Source organism: Ambystoma mexicanum, chromosome 12, assembly GCF_040938575.1.
Source record: "Ambystoma mexicanum isolate Mex_15411 chromosome 12, UKY_AmexF1_1, whole genome shotgun sequence".
NCBI lineage: Eukaryota > Metazoa > Chordata > Amphibia > Caudata > Ambystomatidae > Ambystoma > Ambystoma mexicanum.
Window position 1 is genome coordinate 986,827,640 of NC_090936.1, and position 21,965 is coordinate 986,849,604.

Genomic DNA, 21,965 nt, shown 5'->3' on the forward strand with positions numbered 1-21,965 from the left:
TGAAAGTCAAATGAACTGGGTCATGTAATCAGACAGCAATTGCTTGTTTTTCCACTGCTGCCAGTGAGACTCGAAACGAAAGACAATCATCTTCACCCTGGATTCTGCATGCATTGACTGAAAGAACATAACATGTAAAATATAACATAACCTGGTCCATACATTATTCCTCACTTCAATCGTTCCTAGCCACTTGTAACTGCTCTTCCTAATTATAGATAGCTAAAACAACAAGACATCAAGACATAGAGTCGCCCCAGTTGAAGGTAATCGCAGGCAAGCTGCTGCATCTATAATGCTGAAGGGTAGTGGTGCTGGAGTATGTATAGCTAGTACTGGCGGTTCCCGCTAGATTGCATTGCAGAGTATACTTTCCCTTTTAATTGGTTTTATTGAGATAACAGAAAGCAACAAATACAAGTATAAAGTAAACAGGAAAAGATAGAAAAGGGTAAATCCATCACGGTTCATATCATCAGTGGTGATTGGCACAAGTTTGACAACAGCTGGAGCCTGACAACTGCAGGACAGATCTAGCTCAGTTACTGTCTGTATCACTCCCAAATCTGCATAGGCTCTCCCAAGGCACATCAGATAAGCAGCATAGAATATTCCCAAAACACTGGAGACTGCAGGCTTGTGAATAGCTTTTGCACACAGAGTGCAGGTAGATATTCCATAAAGCGGTGCTCCTTTGGCTCTGAAGGTTTGAAGTTAGGGTAAGTCTCTTTGAGGGAAACGAGGTAGTCTTTTAAGCAGGACAGCTGCCAGGTAAGGGCGTTTTGTTGCAAGTCTATCTTGCTTGACAAAGGGTAGACTTTCTTTTCTATATTGGTACGGTTCAAGTATATTATTCCTGCTTATTGTTGCTGCAGGTTCATCAAGAAAGCCCTGCTGTATGGTCTGGGAGGATTTGGGATGTACTTTGGACTTCAAGGCTGGAAAGGATTCATGGCTAACGCTCTGGTGTTTGGGCTCAGGGGGGTAAAGGAAAATACTCTCATCCGTGGTCGTATAGGGCCCATATATTCCTTGGTGCTTGGGCGAATGGGTGAGAACTTTAATGAAAAAACCTGTTGTTCTGCCTCTGGATCTTTGGAAGGGAACACCTTGGGTCACAGGAGGGAAAGGCTGAAGTGGAGGGTTGTGCCGTGTTTTTTTAAAAGGGCTTGGTGTGTAGGATATATAATTGGTTACTTTGTTGGAGAAAGTGACCCCCGGCTGCATGAACTGTGGAGGATTTGCTATTTTAAACAAGTCTGGTGAACTGCGGTGTATGTTAGCGATTTGCTCACGGGGGTAGTTTAGAGAAATCACTTGCTCCAGAGATGGGGAAGGTGTCTCTCTGTTCAACAACCCTGTTACCCGATAAGGGGCATTCAGGGTTTGTTCCGATGTGGATTGCAGACCATTATCAAAAACCTCCAACGGTTGGGGAGTTAAAGGTTTGTTAGAAGGTTCCAAGAAATCACAGTCAGTGTAATACGTTTCTCCTTCTATGGGACCACATTTGGGGTTTTTGGGATATGGCAGGAAATCATAAGAGTTGGCGTTCATCTCCTCATTTTTGGGGTTGGTATTCACAAGATGAAGACGCCTTTGTATGGCATGGGAAGATTTTTTTTTCCTCTTAGGTTGTGTGCCATGGGGTATGTTGAAAGCTTGCTGGTCAAGGCTTCGGGCATTGTAAGGGGTCGTCCTCTGCTGAGTGTCAAGGAGAAGTGTTGGCTTTTGGGGAGGTTCTGAGAGGTCACTCATTATGTTGTTGATTTGGATGTATTTTGGCTGTGAGATTTTATGGGCATGAGTCTTATGTATCTTGCGATGAGGTAGAGGATTTATAATGGGCAGAAGAACACCATAGGTTGTAGAGAACGGGAAGGCTTGTTTATAAAGGGAATTCTGAGGAGCAACAATCTGTTGTGTGGCATAAGAAGGTGTGGGGTTTTTAAAAGGGTTCTGGAAAGCAAAGGTTGCGGAATAGGATTGCTCGGTTAGAGGCAGATGTGCTTTCGTGTTTATCTGGGGCTGCATGGACTGGGGAGCAGCGGGGTATACTGGACTGCGTATTGTCTGGTTTTGCGGTGTGCCACGGTCAGGGTCTATTGGAAAGATCTGTTGAGTAGGCTGGCCAGGATTCTGCCCTGTGGTAGTCGAGCTCCCATTGTATGGGTCGTGGTGAAAGGCTGCAGATAAAGGTTTTGCAGGCAGACCCACGATAGTGGATCCCTGGGTGTTTTTCTTAACAACTGTGTTCAGGATCCATCCAAGAAAGTACTGTGTGGCGCTGTAGACACCTGGTTTCTGTGGACGGCCACATCCATTCCCCCAGCTGGTAACGCCAACCACAAAGAAGATGTGAGATTCAGGATCTTGGCACATGAGTGGTCCACCACTGTCACCCTGCAAGGCATAAGAGAACATGCAGATACCATCATTCAGACAAAGCTAATTACTGAACCATAGATTGCAAAAGCATCTTTCAGAACGACCCATGCCCTTGTCTCCCCCCTGAGTCTACCCAGCAGAAAAGTGTCTAAAACTCAAAGATTTATTCAAACTTTCACTTTCAAAACAGGCAATAACATGGTCTCTGTGGTGCTCATATCATGACTTTAGTTACGTGAAACTCTGTCAATTGCGGTACAACTCCAGGGACAGACTGGGCAATTGGCAGACAGAGCAATTTCCCATGGGGCTAGTCCTTCTAACAGGAAGTAACTCTTTTGAAAACTACAGGTTGGTTCAAATTCACCATATATAGTACTACCCTAGCAATACTGGTCAGTCAGATGCAGCCAATATCAAGCATTCTCTCACTAACCAAGAGGCCACGGCGCCTCCTGTTAAGGTAATGAACTAGGGCCAGTAAACGGCTTCCTGGAGAATTACTAACTAGGGGCATACTAGATCATCGAGACAACTTCCTTAAAATACTGCTAAGCCAAATCTATAACTTATTCAGGTTTCAGTACATTCCATTCTCTGCATACCATAACATTTACTCTGGCAAGATGACAGCCTCCATTTCATCATATCCGTGTTTGAAATTTAATATTTACCACACTGGCATTAATGATGCCATCTCAACATAAATAATATCCATCAACTCTCTACCAAAAGAAAGTAGAACTGGCCTCACTGGCTCTCTTTCCGTCGGGCATGAAAGACTCATCTCTTCCAAATTGGATATCCTGCTGTCCCTCTTTGCTCTCCCTATGACATTGCTCTCACTTGTGTTGTTTTTCTATTTATTTATTTTTAAACTTTATTTAACTTATGACAGAGACAGGCAGCGGTTCAAAATACATTACATGGTATTGTAACAGTGCATTATTATGTTGAATCAGGTGTGTTCCTGATCATTTTTGACTTTACAGTTTGTAGTATGGGTTGCTGGGTAGCATGGTGACATGATCTTACATTCTGTTTGTCGACACTTTTTCCATGTGGGATCGGTATGGGGCCCATATGTCTTTGGGCCTAGCTGCTGCTGTGACAGTTTGTATGAAGTTTATTTCGTTGTCATTCCCCATCGCCATTGCGTGTGGTTGAGGGGAACCATCTCCAGTTCCGGAAGCACCTCAAAACCTACACCTCCTCAGAGGTATCCTTCCTTTCCTCTCCTTTCCCCAGAAGCTCACTGTCTCCAGAGCCCTGGTTCTCTCGAAGCTGGACTACTGTAACAGCCTCTATGTAAATCTTCCTGCCTCTACTCTTCGCCCTTTGCAACCCATCCAGAACAGGACTGCGAGACTTGTCCTTGGCCTCAAGCACAGGGACCGTATCTCTCCAAGACTGAAATCACTACACTGGCTCCCAGTGGCTGTGAGGATTAAGGTCAAACCCCTCTGCATTGTCCACAAGGCCTTCTGGGGCCTTGGGCCAAAATACCTTCAACTCTCTCTTTCGAAATATCTTCCTTCTCAAGCTCTTCGCTCATCCAACTACCTCAGGGTCAGCTGCTTCTCCAAGCAACGAGCAGGGGGTAGATCTCTCTTCGCAGCAGGGGCCTCCCTCTGGAACAGCCTTCCTGCCTCCCTGAAACTTGAGGAGAACCATCTCCGGTTCCGGAAGCACCTCAAAACCTTTGCCTCCGCTTTCTCTCCCTCTCTCCCCTGCTAAAATCACTGAACCTGCACTGAATCTGCTACTGGGCCACTCACCGATCTCGGTCCTTGGCCCAGCCACTCTTCCCTGCACTGCCTACCTGCACTACGGGACTGTCTCTGTATCCTACAGCCCCTTCTCCCGGCACTTACCTTGAACTTGCCAACAGCTGGCCCTATTATTTATCTTGTATTCTACTAACCATGTACTGCACTTTCCTTGCACTTGCTACCAGCTGGCCCTATTATTTATCTTGTATTCTACTAACCATGTTCAGCACCTTTCCCCCTCTCCCCGTCCCCTTGCACTTTTCCCAGTCACCCCTACCCTTGCACTTGCGCGATCTGAATGACACCTGGCCTAGTAGGATCGTTGTCTGTCTCCCCTTGTTCCCCCCCTGCCTCGTCGCGCCTTGAAACACTTGTGTATAGGCGCGTTACAAATGTCATGTCATCATCATCATCATCATACCAGTGTCTCAATGTTGGTGCTTCTGTGGCCTTCCACTTTTGCAGAATGCATTTCTTGCCTATGATGCAGGAGCAGTTCCAGAACATATGTATGGTGTCTGCGTCTATGGAATTACATTTCATGCGTGTTTGTATCTGTGTGGGGTTGAATCTGGATATGTGTTTGGGTATGTAATGCAACCGGTTAAGTAGTTTCCATTGTATGAGCCTCAGCCGGGCGTTCAGCGAAACTTCTTTGGTGAGGTTACAGATCTTTCCCCACTTGTGCTCATCTATTTATGTCCCTGTGTCTTCTTCCTATTTCTCTTTAAGGGTATAGGGCTGGGGCATTTCTTGTTGGATCATAGAGTATAGTTTCGATAGAAGGTTGCATTTATTGTTTGGTTGTACAATCAGTTGCAGGTAGTTATTGGATGTAGGTTCGGTTGGGAAAGATTGCCATTTCCTGCGTACTGCCGTTCGCATACGATAATATTGTAATATCTTGACATGGTTATTCCCCAGCTTCTTTTGGAATTCGACCAGTGTGACAAGTTTCCCTTTGGGGAAGAGGTCACCAGGTGTAATTTTGTGCTTCAGATCCCAGGAAGTTCAGATGTCGGAATCCATTGTGGGGGGAAGACCCGGGTTGCCCCAGAGTGGGATGTGTTTGGTGTAAGGGTCAGTGATGTTTAGTATGCTCTGTATGCGCCGCCATGCCTCTAGCGTAGCGCGTAGTGGATCAAAGGGGCATGTGTCTAGTTTGTGTTTGCTTATTAAGGTGGTCTTTATTTCAGTCGGTGCAGCGGACTGTTTCTATATGTTTACGTGTGAGTATGCATTGTCTGGGTCTTAACACATGCCTGCATACTGGGTTTGGGCTGCAGGGTAATGTAGTTCGTAATCGGGAGCTGCTAGCCCCCCCATATCATATGGTTTAGTGAGAGATCCCCGTTTTGCCCGTGCGTTACCGCCTCCCCATACAAACCCTGTTGAGAGCCTTTTAAGGGTATTGAAAAATTGTCTTCCTGGCCATAAAGGAATGGTAGTGAAATAGTAGAGGAGTTTAGGTGCTACTATCATCTTCAAAATGGCTATTTGCCCTATTAATGACAATGGGAACTTGCCCCACAGGTTAAGTTTATTCTCTAGTTTGCCAAGGTAATTATGATGGTCTTTATCATACAATACTCTGTGGGATCTTGCCACTACGCCACCCAAATATTTCACTGTCTCCTCGGTCCATTTCATTCCATATGTCTGGGTAGGCTTCGTGGTGTTGTTAGTCAGCGAGAACAGATACGATTCTAGAGTGTTAATCTTGTATCCAAGGTGTTAAGTAAAGGTGTCTTCTTCAGTAAGTAGGGGGCCTATGTTTCTTTCAAGGTGCTTCAAATATATGAGGGTGTCATCAGCATACAATGATATAATCTGCGGGGTCCCAAGTATCCTTATTCCCCTGTGTCCGTGATGTTCCCGTATCCTGCTGGCAAAAGGCTCTATTGTCAGGGCAAAAAGCAAGGGGGAGAATGGGAATCCCTGGCGGGTGCCTCTGGCTAATTTTATTGCAGCTGACAGGTTCCCGTTGGTCCTAACCATGGCTCTGGGGTCTTTATATAGTAATTTAACAAATTTGCAAAAGCTGTCGCCCAGTCCCATCCGCCGTAGGACCCCGAATAGGAAGTTCCAAGACACGGAGTCGAACACCTTTTCGGCATCCAGCACCATTGCTGCTGCTGAAATATCCATGTTTATCTGAGCCACTATGGTGAATAATCTCCTGAGGTTTATAGCTATGGATCTGCCCGGCATAAAACTCGACTTGTCCAGGGTTTTTCTGTTTTGTTATCTGGAAATATTTCCCCTCGCTCTGAGCTAGGACTTCTCTCGACAAAAACAATTTTTTAAGTAAATAAAATATTTAAGAAAAGATCATCAATTCTTTATCAAGTGGTTGCTAGTTGCGTGTGTCGGCCCCCGGTGACAGTGGTTGGTCTTGATTTGTGCCCCTTTATTGCCTAATTATCCAAAGTATACATTTTTCATTTTCTTTAGACGATTAAGTAGTTCTCATGTGCTTATGTCCCACTTCTGTTTCTCCTTCACAAATCTAACCTCCATACCCATGTAGAGGTTCCATGTAATAATGTTGCCACAAAAATCTCGCCATGCAAAAATGTCGCCGAAAAATGACCGTTTTTTGTGGCGACATTATTGCATGGAACATGCGGGGGACACCCCTGCAACCCCCAATTTTTTTTTTTTTGTGTTTTTTAAAACATTTTTTTTTTTTTGCCCTGTCCCCATATATATGGTCACCCAAATAATATCGCCATGACATTTTCCCAGCGATATTATTTACGGCGACCATATATATGGCGATATTATTACCTGATACCCATGTAGAGCAAGTCATTTTCAGAGATCGAAGGGAGTGGGAATAAACTGCAACTGAGTTCCACTACTTTTTTTGGTCATACTTCTCCTTTGACAATGCAGGCTTTCGTGGGCAAAAAGGAGCACAGATTATTGATGGACAAGACAAAGTGAAAGTATAACACCCCTTTCCCATAGTAATTAGGCATCACTGGTTGAGTGCAGGGGACATTTTAAACCCTTTTGCAGGTGGTATCCTGGATAGATGTTTGGCATTGCGTTGCCCCAGAACCTGAAGCCTTATGAGTGAGAACTACAGAAAAATCCTACCCAGAAAGACTTCAAGTTAATTATCCAGCATATCAGGAATAGGGTGAAGTAGCTGCAAGGAGCAAAGGCAGTGAGCAGCAAAAGTACATTTTGTTTCAGGGAGCTCATCTCTCATGGTTTCTAAGCATGGTGAGTGTTTGTAGAGTGTCTGGTGTGCTGCAAGGACTGTGCCCCTTCGGATTCTGTGCAATTGGACTATTGCTGTTGTTTCACCAAACTTGCATCTTCCATTGAAAAAACGCAGTTATTCTCATGCTGCTGACCACAGAAACTACAAATCCCATCCATGGCAACCAGGTTCACCAAGACACACCTCCAGCCACGCTCGCTCTGGCTACAAAACCTGCCTCCTGAGCGTAACGTAGCAGAAAGATTGCAGAGTGTCTGGTGTCCGGTGTGCGGTGGAAGGAACGGAGCGGAGTACACCCCCATCGATCCTACAATAAACGGTAAGCGCGTGCTTTGCTGGGGGAGGAGGGCTCCTTATTTACAGCTTGATTGTTTATGGAGGCACTGAGCCCAGAATTAGAGGGTGGGCTTGCCCTGCCCTCCCTGCCTTGCAACTTGTCTCTAAATGATGTAACCTAGTGGTGACTAAGGATGGGAGTGCCCCACCCCAGCCTAACTCAGAAATTCAGCTCGAACAACGTATCGACCACGAGGCCGCCTCGTTACCTGAATGAACACCTTGACCATTTACTATTGACGCGGAAGTAAGCGCAGCCACGAGGAGCCATTTGAACACCTTGGCACCCGTAGGTAGCGAGCAAAGTGTGGATATACCTGCCGATGATCCTACTCGTATATTGTCACCAACCGTCAAGTTGTCCAATGCAGTACAACATGATGACGCAACAAAACACCTTGATTCTGAACAAAACGGAAAAGAACATCAAGTTACACCAAACAACGATACCAGACCGACTGAGCACGAAAGGAATACTCAAGACCATAAGGGCGCACCTACAGTGAGTATTTCGCTACAAGCAACAAAGTTAAATGCACAGCCAAAAGAAAAGCACAAATGGATATTGAACTCCTCTTTAAAAATGGAGGAACGCACAAACATGGATCTTTGGGAAATTTAACAGGAGAGGACTCCACACTCCATACAGTTAATGAGAAAGGGAAGAAATCAAGGTGGGACCCCTGGGTCGTTAACCCCAATAATGAAAAAGAAACGAGGCAAAATAACTTGAAAGGAACCTCTCTGGTGCATGGCCATAATACCTTGAAACCCTTCAGCTTGACCCTAGACGATCGACCCAGAGGGCATCACTTTTCTTTCGCATTAGGGATTAACAACAGCATGGAGGGCACGGAGACACCACCGTCGGAATACGCCACCAATGATTTCGACATTCCTGATCAGGTTCTATTGGAAAAATCTTTGAATATGGAGCTGGAAAATGACAAAGCGCAAGAACCTCAAAAGGCACGGGGGCCTACTAACCACCCTAGGAATCATTTGGTTGGAGTGACTCTCTGCGATCACAGTGTGAAAACTATACTGATTGATTTGGAAATCATTAACGCAAGCAAGCTAACAAGTGACAAGATAAAAACAGCCCTTAAGTCTTCAGAAACCCAGACTGAGGCAGGAAATAAAGAGGAAACTACTGGGTAAAATAATGACTTTGTTATTGTTTCGATGCTAATGAACGTCTTAGCTCCGTTTATGAAATTACATGAATCAATGCAAGATACAATTAATGACCAGTCAACCATGCTGGCCATGGTGCACTCTAAAATGATCTTCATTGAAGGCTTTGTCACGGCGATTGAAAAAATTGTGAAGAACAGTAGTGCAGGTGTAGTTCAACTTCTTCATGATATTTTAGGATCCAATCATAAAAGAAAAAAACAGAAAGGCGCTGTCACGTCTGTCAGTGAGCACTATTAATCCATCTTTAGAGGGAGACCGAGCCGTTAATCCTTTTGACTGCCCCACTGACATGCCAGACGTGAGGGATCACTTACCCTGTGAACTGTTAGCAAACAAGTCCACTGCGAGACATACGCCAGAGAGGAGAATAGAGGTTGGGACTTCAATTGTCATTAATGAGACAAACAAAGTGTCTTCCCTAGAAGAAGACACCGAGGTTTCTTCAAGTGCCCATGAAAAGGCAATTGTTTGCTCTCTGCCAGTTGAACCTTATTTAACAGCCTCCATAGCTAAGGATCCTAAACTGTGCCAAATTTTTGTAAAAAAGTCAGGCCAAACCCAAAAGCTAGGCTGTACAGATGAACCTTCAACCAAAACTAAAAAAGGACTAGCTTTAGCTACTGGGAATAGTGATAAATGAAGACCGACAAAGAAACCTGAAAACCCAGCTAAGCCTTCTAAAACTAAATCTAATCAAAGTCGCCTATTTGTAAAAAATCTATCCATGCCCTCAGTTGAGCGGGCCACAACAGAGAAACTAAAAAATCCAGCAGTAGCTAATATCATTGACGCAATTTTTTCTTGTGATGAAAACGAAAACAGGGTTAAACAAGGCAACGAACATGAAGCTGGAGATCCTAATGAAGTAGATTTAATGAATGTGTCAATCTACAGTATATCAGATGAAGAAACCAATTTACAGGAGGATCATGAATCAGCAGACGAGTCTCCAGTGTCAGAAGAGTCGGAATCAGAATGCTCTAATTATGACGATGAGATACTAGTGGGCAAAGTAAATTTAAAGTAAGTTCCCAAATAACAAAGCAGCACAAAGAGGACGACATCCAACGGAGTCAGATCAGCTTCCAACAAAGTCATCTCAATCCCCAGCAGCAGAGGATGTAATTAACCTACAAACCCAAGAGTTTATAAAGACCTTACGAAAACAATACGCGCAACAGCCCCTTATTAAATCCCCTAGTGAAATTGGGGTGCATGAATACCAAACAAGGAAACCAGCTGGTCCAACGGGCCTGTTTGCACCTCTCCGCAAAGAAACGGCTCCCTGCACTAACAAGGCAGAGAAAACTGTAAGCTGGCAAGATGTAGGCTCCCAGTCTAAAGTAAAACTTAATCTGCCAATCAAATGTAAAACGCAACAACAAATCCCAGCCTCTGTTCGGGTGAAAGAGGATGGATTGATAACGGGAGCAGGAATGTTCGATGACAGCCTCAAGATTTCAATTGAGAGAATATGTTTTGTTGAAGATGGATTGGTACTCAACAGAGCCAACGTTGTGCGTCTCTTACGCCATGTTCCAAGTCTTGCACTTGTGACATCAAAAGATTTGTTACTAATTGCGTTTCTGGAAGAGAGATGCACTGACAAAGTGGTGGTTCATCTAACCTCAAAATCGATCAAACATCTTCTGCTTAAAGAAGCCCATCTTTTGAAACCACTTGGCATTGATATGAGGGAGTGCCAATCGACAAATTCATCAATGCCCAAATTACAGAAAGAAAGAGTGGATGAAACGGAAGCGAATAAGGGGCAGTCTTACAGCCAAAAAGAGGAACCTCAAAGCGATGGGGACGAAACCAATTGGAGATGGTTAGTCCAACTTCTGGCAGAGAAATTACCAAAACAATATTGCCATACCGTGTCTCATGAACAGGAATGGTCTATTGTAAGTTGGAACACAAGAGGCCTTTCACATCTGTTTTGTATGAACACAACACAACTTCCAAAAACTGATGTAATATGTCTCCAAGAGGTTTGGTTGGTGGATCCACCCCTGATGGAGGGATACTGGGTGCTGTTAAACCGGCCTATAAAAAGCCAACTGGCAGACCAAGTAGTGCCCTGCTGGTGGCTGTACAAATTATCTGGGCTGGACGCTAATGGATACCACTAATCCTACGCCGTTCATATAAGTGGTTGAAATACAACTCCCATCTTCTCCTACAACTGAAGCAAGAATGCTGATTCTTTTGAACTTATATTGGAACCCAGCTGATCCAAGAAACAAAACCTTTGGAGAGGTCATTGCAGACCAAATTGACAAGGTGAGATTAAAATGGAATGATCCCTTGATTTTTATAGTAGGCGATCTAAATTGCACATGTTTGGACCAGACCAACAAGCCTATACTTCTTGACCCACTCACCAGCGATAACAAAGAAAAGAGGGGATTAAGCTGGAGATGATATTGCAGTCTGAAGACTGCCTTATAGTGAATGGCATGATAAAGGGGGATTCTCGGGTCAAGCAACTTGGAGGGGAGCAGCAACTTCCAAAATATTGGATTATATATGTGTCTCCTCCGATATGAGTAGGATCCTAAAAACCCTTGAAGTTGTGGCCGCTGATAATAGTGATCACAACCAATTAAAACTGGTCTGTTACAACAATATTGCTGACCTAATACCACGGTATGATTGTAAAACAACTATAAATCCATCCCGGAATAGACTATCAATCCAAGCGAACTTGACAAGAGAGATTTTGCAAATAACCTGTGAAGGGGGTAATAAGCGTATAAACTATGGCCCCCTGTTACAACAATTTGCACAAAACCGAAGTGGGACAAAGGCAAGACCAAAAATGACCCATAGACATGCTTTTGATCATCAGATTGTCCTAAAAAAGAGAACACTCAGGAAAGCAATTACCAGATTGAAGAACCTGAAGCTTGTGGAAAGGTCTTCACAAATCCACAAGCTAAAACAGAAATATCGGAGCTGGCTGAAGCTTCATAAAAAATCGATCTTGAATCAAGACGCTCAAAGAATGTTAAATCACATCAAGACCAAGAACACTGCTGAAATATGGTCTATCATAAACGCACTAGATGCTCTGCAAGATGCTCTCTAGTCCAATTCTATCTCGGCAAAGACCTGGCAACTACACTATCAAAAAATGCAAATCGACGAAGAAGTGGAGCTAGTCCAAACCTCCAGATCTCAGAATAAACCCAGATATAATGGAAGCCCACATTGAATATTCATTGGACATAACTACCTCAACAATCGAATCCATCATTAAGAACTTAAAAAATTCAAGAGCCCCTGGCCCAGATGGACTAACAAATATTCTCATGAAACAAAATCCGGAGCTTTGGGCACATTTTTTGCATCATCTATTTAAAGGCATAATACAGGTCGCTAAAATCCCAGACTCGTGGAAATCGGCGGTAGTTGTCCCAATTTTAGAAAAAGGGCTGAGCCCGATTGTCTCCTGGATATACCGGGCAAAATCTTCTGATCTATTATTCTAAAAGAGTTAACCAGATAGAGTGGGGATCAAGAGCCATGAGATCCTTGGCAATCATGGTTTTCGTAAAGGGCATCGGAACTGGTTGCAATATCTTTATAATCAACCTATTAAACGCTAAAGCTATAATGAACAAGGGATGTAAGGTCTACTTGGCCTTTATTGACCACTCGAAAGCTTTTGATTTTATACGTAGGTAGAAACTTTGGGCTAAGCTGCCGAACTGGCGATGCCCAAGCTTTCTGCTGGACCATCTTAAAGACTTGCACCAGGGAACATCTATCCGTGTGAAATTGGATCAGGAGGGGCACCTTACAGATGCCATACCCACTAACGTGGGATTAAAGCAAGGATGCCCACTTGCTCCGGAGCTCTTCATTCTATTTCTAGCAGACATTGATGACGCATTCGAGGAGTAATGCTTTTTCCACCAAGGATAGCTAAAACTGAGGTGGGCAGACTCTTATATGCTGACGACATTGTGATCATCGACCAAACACCTATTGGATTACAATGTCAAATTTCTGCTCTGGAAAAATATCTCGAAGCAAATGCCTTAATTATAAACCCAGCAAAATCTAGGGTAATGGTATGTGGCGATAGGCAGGAGTGCCAAAAAGTTTGCATGGTTCTCTAAGGGCAAATCGATCAAAGTGGTAAAAGAGCTGATATACTTGGTAAACATCAACACCAGTCGAATTGAACTACCCTGTATAGCTGCACTGTGCAAAAAAGATACAAACCTTGCAGCGCAAGGGAAAATTCTACTAAAAATGTTCTGCAACTTCTAATTACTGCCATTAATTTCTTTCCATAGGGCCAAAGTGGTACCTATTTTGATGTACGGAGGTGAAACCTTGCTTATGTTACCTGAAGACATCTGGCCACTTCTGGAGGGCATCTTCTGGAAGACAGCATTGGGACTACCAAAAAGTATTCCAATTCAGATCGTCAGACGAGAACTGGAGTTGATTTCTTTAAAATCTATTGCTAACTGGAATTCAATCTGCTTCTACAAATAAATGCCTGGATAACAACCCTAAGGGAGGCTTTAAAATCCTAAAAAAGGCTATGATAGATCCCAAAGAAACAATCCTAAAAGAGTGGAGGTTAATCGGTCAGAAAATAATTGAAGATCTAAATGAATCAGAACAGTCATTGCTCCAAATCTCTGACAACTTTAAGAGGAAGCTTTATCGTAAAGATTGAACCGATACCATGGAGGACATACGTAGATATAAAAATCGAGATGAATTCTGGTCTACTCTGAGAAAACGTAAAGATCCACCACGATACCTCCAAATTTTTCCTAACTGGTTCCTGCATCAGCAATACTTGAGATTTCGACTAAACATATGTGGCCCAAGATATCTAAGATCTTCTATCCAGGGTGCTGAATCAAACTTTATTTGTACTCTATGCAAAGAACAATTTTCTATTACTCCAATTAAACATTTAGTTATGAATTGTTTGCTCCTGAAACAGAAAGATTTACTACTATAGGAGGCATCATTACTAAATATGGGGTAGCCTCAGAAAAGCTTTGGTGGACTATTTTGGTTGAAAGAGAGAAATCGACAATAATAATTGCCCTGATAAGATTTTTGCTATTGATCTTCATGAAATTAGAAAGTGTAGAATAGAACTGGAATTTGGAAGAGTGCTGTTGACAGGGACGATTTTGAAGGAATTTTGAAAGGAAGATACGTATTTTATTTTGTGATTTTATGTTGCCAGTATATTTTATAATTATCTATTTAAGTCTGCTTTTCTTCCTTTTTTTCCTTTTTTAATTCCTTCTAGTTTTTCTTTTCTTTTGTATATATGAGGTTTACTTAATTCTGTGGAAACAGTTGTATGGTTAGTCATATTTTGTAGGGGCTAAAGGTTTTCAAAGAGGAAATCAATTAAGCCAATAAATAATTCTTAAAAAATGAGCACGGCGATGTGTGCTGTTAAACACACCGACAAAGCAGCACAATGATAGATGTCTTTAACTTAAAATGGGTTCTGTGAGAGCACTGGCGACCCATTTAATACCCTAACTACCTATTAAACAAGGTAAACATATGTAAGGGATATCAATTCAATTTGCTAATTGATGTTGATGAAGATCATGTCAAAATACAAAAACACTTGTCTTGTATACATTCAAGAAAAATAATTACCATGCTTGCTTGGAAAACAATGACCGTGCATTGTCTCTTTTAGTGTCCATAATACTGCTTCTTGTTAAAGGCTGTCCTATCAAGATCAGACTTCTAATGGGGTACACAAAACCTTTCTCGTTTAGTGACTCTCAAACTAAATACATAAAAAAGGGCTGTATCCAGAAGGAAAAGTGATCCTATGGAATAATCATCATCAGCTAGTGGAGGAAATGCCCGCACCCAGGGTTCAAGCTCCCAACACTTTCATATATTCCCTGGTGGGTACTTTAGCTAAGGAAAACCATCCAATACAAAGGAATGTTTACATGGTTTACAGGGCACAGATTGGCCATGCATTCTCCTGAAGTTTAGGATAACCATCTGCTCAGTGCATCCCTGGCCCATCAGCCCCTGAGTCAATGTGTTCTTGGACTACATAAGATTATTGAAGGCACCTTACTTGGCAGCTATCAATTTGACCTTTTTCGTATGCGGCACACAGGTGATATCTCCCAATGGCCCCATTGTACCAGTTGAGACTGTTGCATGTTTCATAAGGGATGAGGTCTACACGGGCTTCCTGAAGGACGTCTGCTGTGTTGTACACTGAAAAAAAGATCAGCAATAAAACAAAGATTATTGTTCAGAAACTAGCAGTCCTTCTTTGCCCCCTCCCCCATCACACACTCTGCTTGTGTATTTAAGTCTGCCCCTGCCATTCTGTCATGGTTGTCTAAAACTTGATTCCTCCTTTTTGTCTTTTTCCATTTCACCTTTAGCTGCCATCATTTCCTTGCTTCCTCTTCCTATTCATTTTCCTCCCATGCGCCCTAACTCACTTTGCATTTACTCGCATTTATTCATCTCTTCTAACATCATCTTGCCATTTCTCTCCAAAACCCTCTGTTTTTTGCTGCCTTTTTCTCATTTACACACCCATGTTCTCCTCCCCACACCCTGTAACCAGTTGTCACTAATAATCCCTTTTATATGATTAAAGAACACATTTATTTGGTGAATAAATGTCTGTTCCACTTTATCACTATTGTTTCTCAATGACTAGGCTTGCTGCAGGACTAAACACAAACCCCACCCAGTGTTATGGCTATGTTATTTTCAAGAAGAAAAAACTTGCATCTAAATTTGCGCTGGTCTTGACAAAATAAAGAAATCAGATATTCTATACCGTCATTGTTTTATTTGTTTTAATGAACCTATATGTCTTATGACGTTCTAATATGCTATGCACAAAAGAGAATTTTAATCCCAAAATATGCAAGTACTTAATATCTGCCTTACGGAAATGAACAAAGGTGAATTTGCCAAGTCCCTGTACGTTTTATATACAAGGAATATATAACACTTTTAGTGCAATGTCCAAAATAGGTTCTATTTCAGACAAAGAAAAGTAAATGTTTTGCTACTGCAAGCTTTCTCAATGCTTGAATGGGTATGATGCATACTTTCTGAAGTATAGAAGCATAGTGTAGAAGCATAGAAGTACATGGAGCTGATGATTAATCACATTCAATGTATAGTAGATAAATCATGTGATTTTTATGTTGTTTCCTCAAAGTTTTTGCAAAGTAGAAAATATATCTGTTTGTGAACCATTGTCATATGGATACATATTTTTTAGTTTTGGCTATTAGGTGGCACTGAAAGCGCACTGAAAGCGCTACCTTTAAGCCAAAACTATTGTCCTTAAAATAAGAACTTTAACATAACAGCTTCAAATAGGGGCTTTGAATGCATCTGTCACACCCATTTAAAGGCCATTCATAAGTGAACTCTATAACGATTTTCTTCCCATTCCCACCCATCTCACAGCCTGGCTGTCACTCACCCAGCGGGGTGGCTGTCGTTGCCGAACAGTCAGCCAGCCAATCACACCAGAGTGCATTCAGGTCTCCTAGGAGACTAAGCACAGGGAGTTCCGGGCACCTCCCTCACATCCTGTTCACCCCAGACACTCTGGCACCAGACACCAGCACAGAAGCCCGCCAAAGGGCACGAAGAAAGGGACCAAACCTGGTCTGGCACGCAGAGAAGGACTTTTCCTAAAAGAAATGGCGAAAAAAGATGACCAGAGTCTGTTTTTACAGATAGGTCTGGGGCGCCATATTTAAAAACATGACTACCCCTGATTTTGAGCTACCGTTGTTAGCGGTCGCGAAAAATCACGGTAGTTGATCTAAACCACTGCCACCAGCCATTTAAAACAGGAAAAGGTAAAATGTTAATGTTACATGAGTGTTTTGACTCAAGGGAAGCTAACCAACCCCTCCAGCACTCTATAGTAAGATAGGGTGTGTTGGGTCAGTAAATATAAAGAGACTAGTAAAGTCAATTTAACTTTACTTGCCCTGGGAGACAGTAGTCAGTCCCAGGGAAGGTATTTAAACCTTGGGGAATCTGAAAGACACCCCTGTGTCACTGCAGTGAAGGTGCTGTGTGACACACAGAAACAGATGATGCCAATGGAGTTGTTTTAAAACTCCATAACCAAAGAACACAAAAGTAAAACACATTGAAAATGAAAAGTTCAAAGCCCATAAATATAGCAAAAGAGCTGGAGGGCTCTGAGGTAGAGGGAATTAAGCACTTGTGTGAGAAATCTCCCTAACAGGGGTGTTGGTCAAATGTTTTTGATGTAGGCAGCACCTGATTGGCTGTGCAGTTAGTGATGCCAGTATGATGTGATTGAATGTGCAGTGCGTCTTTGTTTCTACAAGTAAGCCATTTTGTTTCTAGGGTGGCCGAGCTCTGTGGCCCAGGAGATACTGTGGCACACACTGCCACTGCTGACATGCCCCACAAGCCAGGCTTAGGCAGGCTGCATATATATGCAGTTCCAATACCTGCCAATTTGTTTCCTTTAAAGGTACTCAAAATGAAGCAGGAGGTATACAGGGATCGGCGACGTTCTCAAGTTTTTTTTTCTATCTGGATACAGCTAGTGCTCACAGCTCAGGAAGCGATGAACACATGCCTCTTTCGGTCTGTTCCAATGTATAGAAAGAAACTGGTGTGGAGATGAGTGCAACAAAGGGTTCTTTTCTACCAGTCTGTTTCCGTTCTCACAGCTGCTTTTTTGTAAACTTCACACATGTTAGTGCTGTATGATTAAATAATATGTGTATTTGTCCAGGGAACTGGGTTTGGTATTCATTAAGTCTTGTCTTACCCAGGATATGGAACTGTTTATACTTTTTGGCTAGTGATACTCTTTAGCTATATTGCTGTTTGTTCTCCTACATACATACACACCTGACATTAGGGGCCGATTCATGGAACAAACGTGCGCGGAAAATCCCAGCGCAAGCAGGCGCAAGGTGGCGCAAGCGTGTGCGATTCAAGGAAGGCGCTGCGCTTGTTTCCCACTGATTGTGCACCAAATCGGTGCATGTCGCACGCGGGCACACACGTCATCAAACGGCGTGCGCTACGTGCACAGCAAAAGCACACATAGCGCAGCGCACACAACAAAAGTAGGCGGAACAGTGGGCGTAACACGCAGAATGGGGAATAACGTGTGAAAAAGAAGGCATAACTGGGGAAGTACTGCAGGGAACTACACGGAACGCCCACACGCACGCAAACAACCCGTATTCATGGATACGAATATGGGAAACCCGCACACGGCAAAAGACGCACACAGGCATGAATACGTCCCCCACACGAAGGCAGGCAGAAGCATCCCTGCGCACAGTATAAAAGTGCGCGCAAACAACAAACACGTATATACAGCTACGATGAATGCCCCATTTGTCGTAGCACTGATCGTGGGACACCGCAGGAGGAGGAGAATAGCCAGGGCACGCATTTTTTCACCACAGACAAGCCTTTTTGGGATGCCTGACGACCATGTCTACGGCAGGTATAGGTTTCCACCCCGTATCATCCTAGACCTGGTCAGGGAGTGGGAAGATGACCTTACATCCCCCACCCTTTGCTCCCAAGCATTGAGCCCCTTGGAGAAGGTGCTCAATGTCCTGCATTTTTTGGCCACAGGGTCATTTCAGCGGACTACTGCCATAGTAGGGGGTGGGAGGTCTCACAGGCCACGCAGTTACGCTGCCTACACCAGGTATTGGCAATCATGACAGCGCGCCCCTCATTCCGCAGGCACATATAAATGCCCAGAACACCCGCAGAAAGGCAGGCCGTTGTCCTGGACTTTTACAGGGTAGCACCCTTCCCTAAAGTGCTTGGTGCCATAGATTGCACCCATGTGGCCCTACGTCCACCTAGGGCCACTGAGCACATCTACCGAAACCGCAAGCACTGGCATTCCATCAATGTACAGGTGGTATGCGATGCAAAGGAAATCATCACCCCTGTCTATGCAAACTACCCTGGCTCCACCCATGACACTTTCATATACAGAATGTCTGCCCTGAGCCGGGTCCTGGAAGCTGGGCAGCATGGCGATACATGGCTCCTAGGTGAGTACAAATGCCCTTGAACATGCATGCATGTCACACACACACACAAATACACAAACCCCAATAATCACAACCATTATCACCTCTCCAGGGGACAGTGCCTACCTTCTGAGCAACCACATGATGACGCCAATCCGGAACCCCACCACACCACCCCAGGTAAGATACAACGCGGCCCATATTGCAACCAGAGCCATAGTGGAGCGCACATTCCGGAGTGCTCAAGTCACGCTTCTGCTCCCTTGACCGCTCTGGTGGGCAGCTACTCTATGCACCCCCAGTAGTGTGCAGGATCATTGTGGCAGCATGTGTTCTGCACAATGTTGCAACACGGCAGGGCATACCGGTGGACAAGGTGGTGCCCCCACATCCCCAACCACAGGCACAGGCGCTGCCCATGGGTGGGGATAGGGCACGTGGCGAGGATGCCCGGACCCAGCTTGTGGACACATTTTTCACCTAAACTCCCACTCCTGCGGAGTGCACACAGGCCTGGCACATACCAGGTGACAATCGATGATGACTAAGAGACAGTCAACTGTCACAACCTTACCACCCTGAGATTGTTGCCATGGAAGTGCCACATTGTGTGCATCCCTAGTTACTTAAACACAAGCAATCCTGTGTGACCAAAAGGCACACATGCAAGGTGTGAATCACACACACCTGCAAAACAGGCCATGACTATCACTGATATGTCACTCAAACCCTCCTAAAGCACAAAATGACATGGCAAGCAATAGCCATACACCAACACAGTACCAATAAGGTACACATTGCCATGTGAAAAATGTAAATTGGCATCAGACAATGATGCCTGACATGGAATCAGATGAAATGACTGACCAACAACCTCCCACCCAAAAGAAGTCATACCCAAATGCATTCCAAAAGTCAAAGTTGTAACATAACAATGAATGCCTGTCTACATGCACATTGTGCATTGAAAAATCAACACTGCAGCTTCTGTGTGCCGTGTCCACCTCCTGCAACACACTGCTCAGTGCACAGCACAGTTAACAGCCATTGCGTGTGATGCACACCCTGAGCATCACATCTAAGCGACAAACCACATCAAAAAGCTAATTAGGCATGTACAGGATCCCCAATTGGTCATAGTACATGTGCTGCAGGGTCACAGTGGGCACCAGAAGGAAAACAGAGTGTACACGTGGACATGTAAGGGTGGTTGTACATGTAGTGCATTATAGTGCGAGTGTGTGGGTCAGTAGGGACATGCACTCAACATATGCATGTGCAATCAAGTGACCATCAGTGTCCTCTACACATCACATGTGAACATTAACCATGTGTACACCCCAGCATGTCAAACCACAACTATCCCCTCACACCTGAAAGGTAAACACAACACATGAACAGGCATTGATCAGCAGAACACATCATGTACATAGGATACCACAATTACAATGTCAGGGTGCCCATCACACTGCAGGGCAAGGCAACTATCACCAACCAAGCACCACCCCTCCTTCACAAATCACCATGACCCACTGAACAACTGCACTGGGGTTATGGAGCCTACATCCTTGAATTTCACCTGGCCACAGGATCACCCTTCCCCTTTGTCACCATCTCCCACCTTGTGTGTAAAACGTTGCCTGCACCCTCAGAGTTCACCTTGATTTGCAAAAACACTACATCCAAGAGAACTCAAAGCAGGCCAACACAGAAGCCAAGCAAAAAGCCTGCAGGCAGAAAAACTAACCAGAACAGCCTCCAGTAGATGACTTGAAGTAGCAGTACCTCACAAAGGCCAAGTACTACCACAATGATATAACAACCAAGGTAGCACAGTAAAACAATGTCACAACAGGATGTGTACCATGTGTGGTACATAACATAGAATGAAGCACCACAAACGGATGTGTACTCCCACTGCTCCAATGTACAGGTGCGGGAGTGGCACAAACCAACCACCCCCACCGTGGTCTGGGTGGCTGCAAGGTCAAATTCACACAGGCCTCTGAGACCCTGGTGGGGAAGGAGGGTCAGGTATATGGAGTCGGGACAGGCGTTGCCATACTGGATAACCGAAATGAGGGGCAGGAGAGGGGAGTAGGATTGACACAGGAAAGTAGGGAATGGCCAAGAATGTAGTACTCACATTAACACATACACAATCATACCAAACTTGTTCATCATAAACATAGCAGCAATTCACTAAAATGGAAGTCAAAGAGAAACTTATCTCTGGGGTGAGTGCTGGCCTCCTGCCTGCGCACTCTCAGGTCCGGTAACAGGAGCACCTCAATGCTGCAAAGAGAGCCACAGTTAAAAATCTGTGCGTGCCCATAACACACAAACACACCACCAAATATGCCCCAAAGTAACAAACCACTCTACAAACAGACAATCTGGTGTGGATGCTTCGAAACCCATACTTAACATTACCCCTGTGATGGTTCATACACAGTCAATGCAGTAAGTCAGGCACCGGTGGGTGCGTGGCAAATGGAACACCAATGTGTCACGAATCACACAACATGCAATGTTCACTGGGTAAGCAGACAGACGCATATAGCAAGGTATGACTTCCAAACAAGTCGTGTTCCACCATGACCCAAATAAAGTAGGCAGTGCATGTTTCAAATTCTACATGGAAATGAAATGCACTGCACCCGAGTCTGTCCCTTGCCGTCTGTCCCTGTCAGCTGCTTCTTTACATGTCTCGGAACGCTACTTGGGTGATACAAGTGCCTCAATGGACCATGGTGGACCGGAGGAAATGTGCCACTGCCCCTGCAGGTGACCCAGACAACCTTACAATCAACTAGCTATGAGTCCACCCACCAACACATCTGAGCTGTATTGTGCTTTTCAACACCAATATTCGTCCAAGCTCACCCTCAGTGCTGCTACTAAGCATGCATGTGCAAATGGCCTGGTGGAAGGTTTGCTGTGTTGTGGCCCCCCTGTGCTGCT

The 21,965-nt window shown here is 44.2% G+C and overlaps 1 protein-coding gene across 2 annotated transcripts in view; it reads right to left on the reverse strand.

Moving 5' to 3' along the window:
* Positions 1–374: 374 nt before the first annotated feature.
* LOC138514168 (uncharacterized) overlaps positions 375–21,965 on the reverse strand; it is a 184,868-nt gene continuing 163,277 nt past the window's right edge. Inside the window, exons 4-5 of one of the 2 annotated variants that reach the window (XM_069629475.1) lie at positions 15,035–15,180; positions 375–2,403 (exon numbers count right to left, since the gene is read on the reverse strand). In XM_069629475.1, the coding sequence (XP_069485576.1) occupies positions 715–2,403; positions 15,035–15,180 (1,835 nt within the window). In that variant the 3' untranslated portion in view covers positions 375–714. The remainder of the gene's footprint in view (positions 2,404–15,034; positions 15,181–21,965) is intronic. The other variant, XM_069629474.1, reaches the window with a different exon arrangement.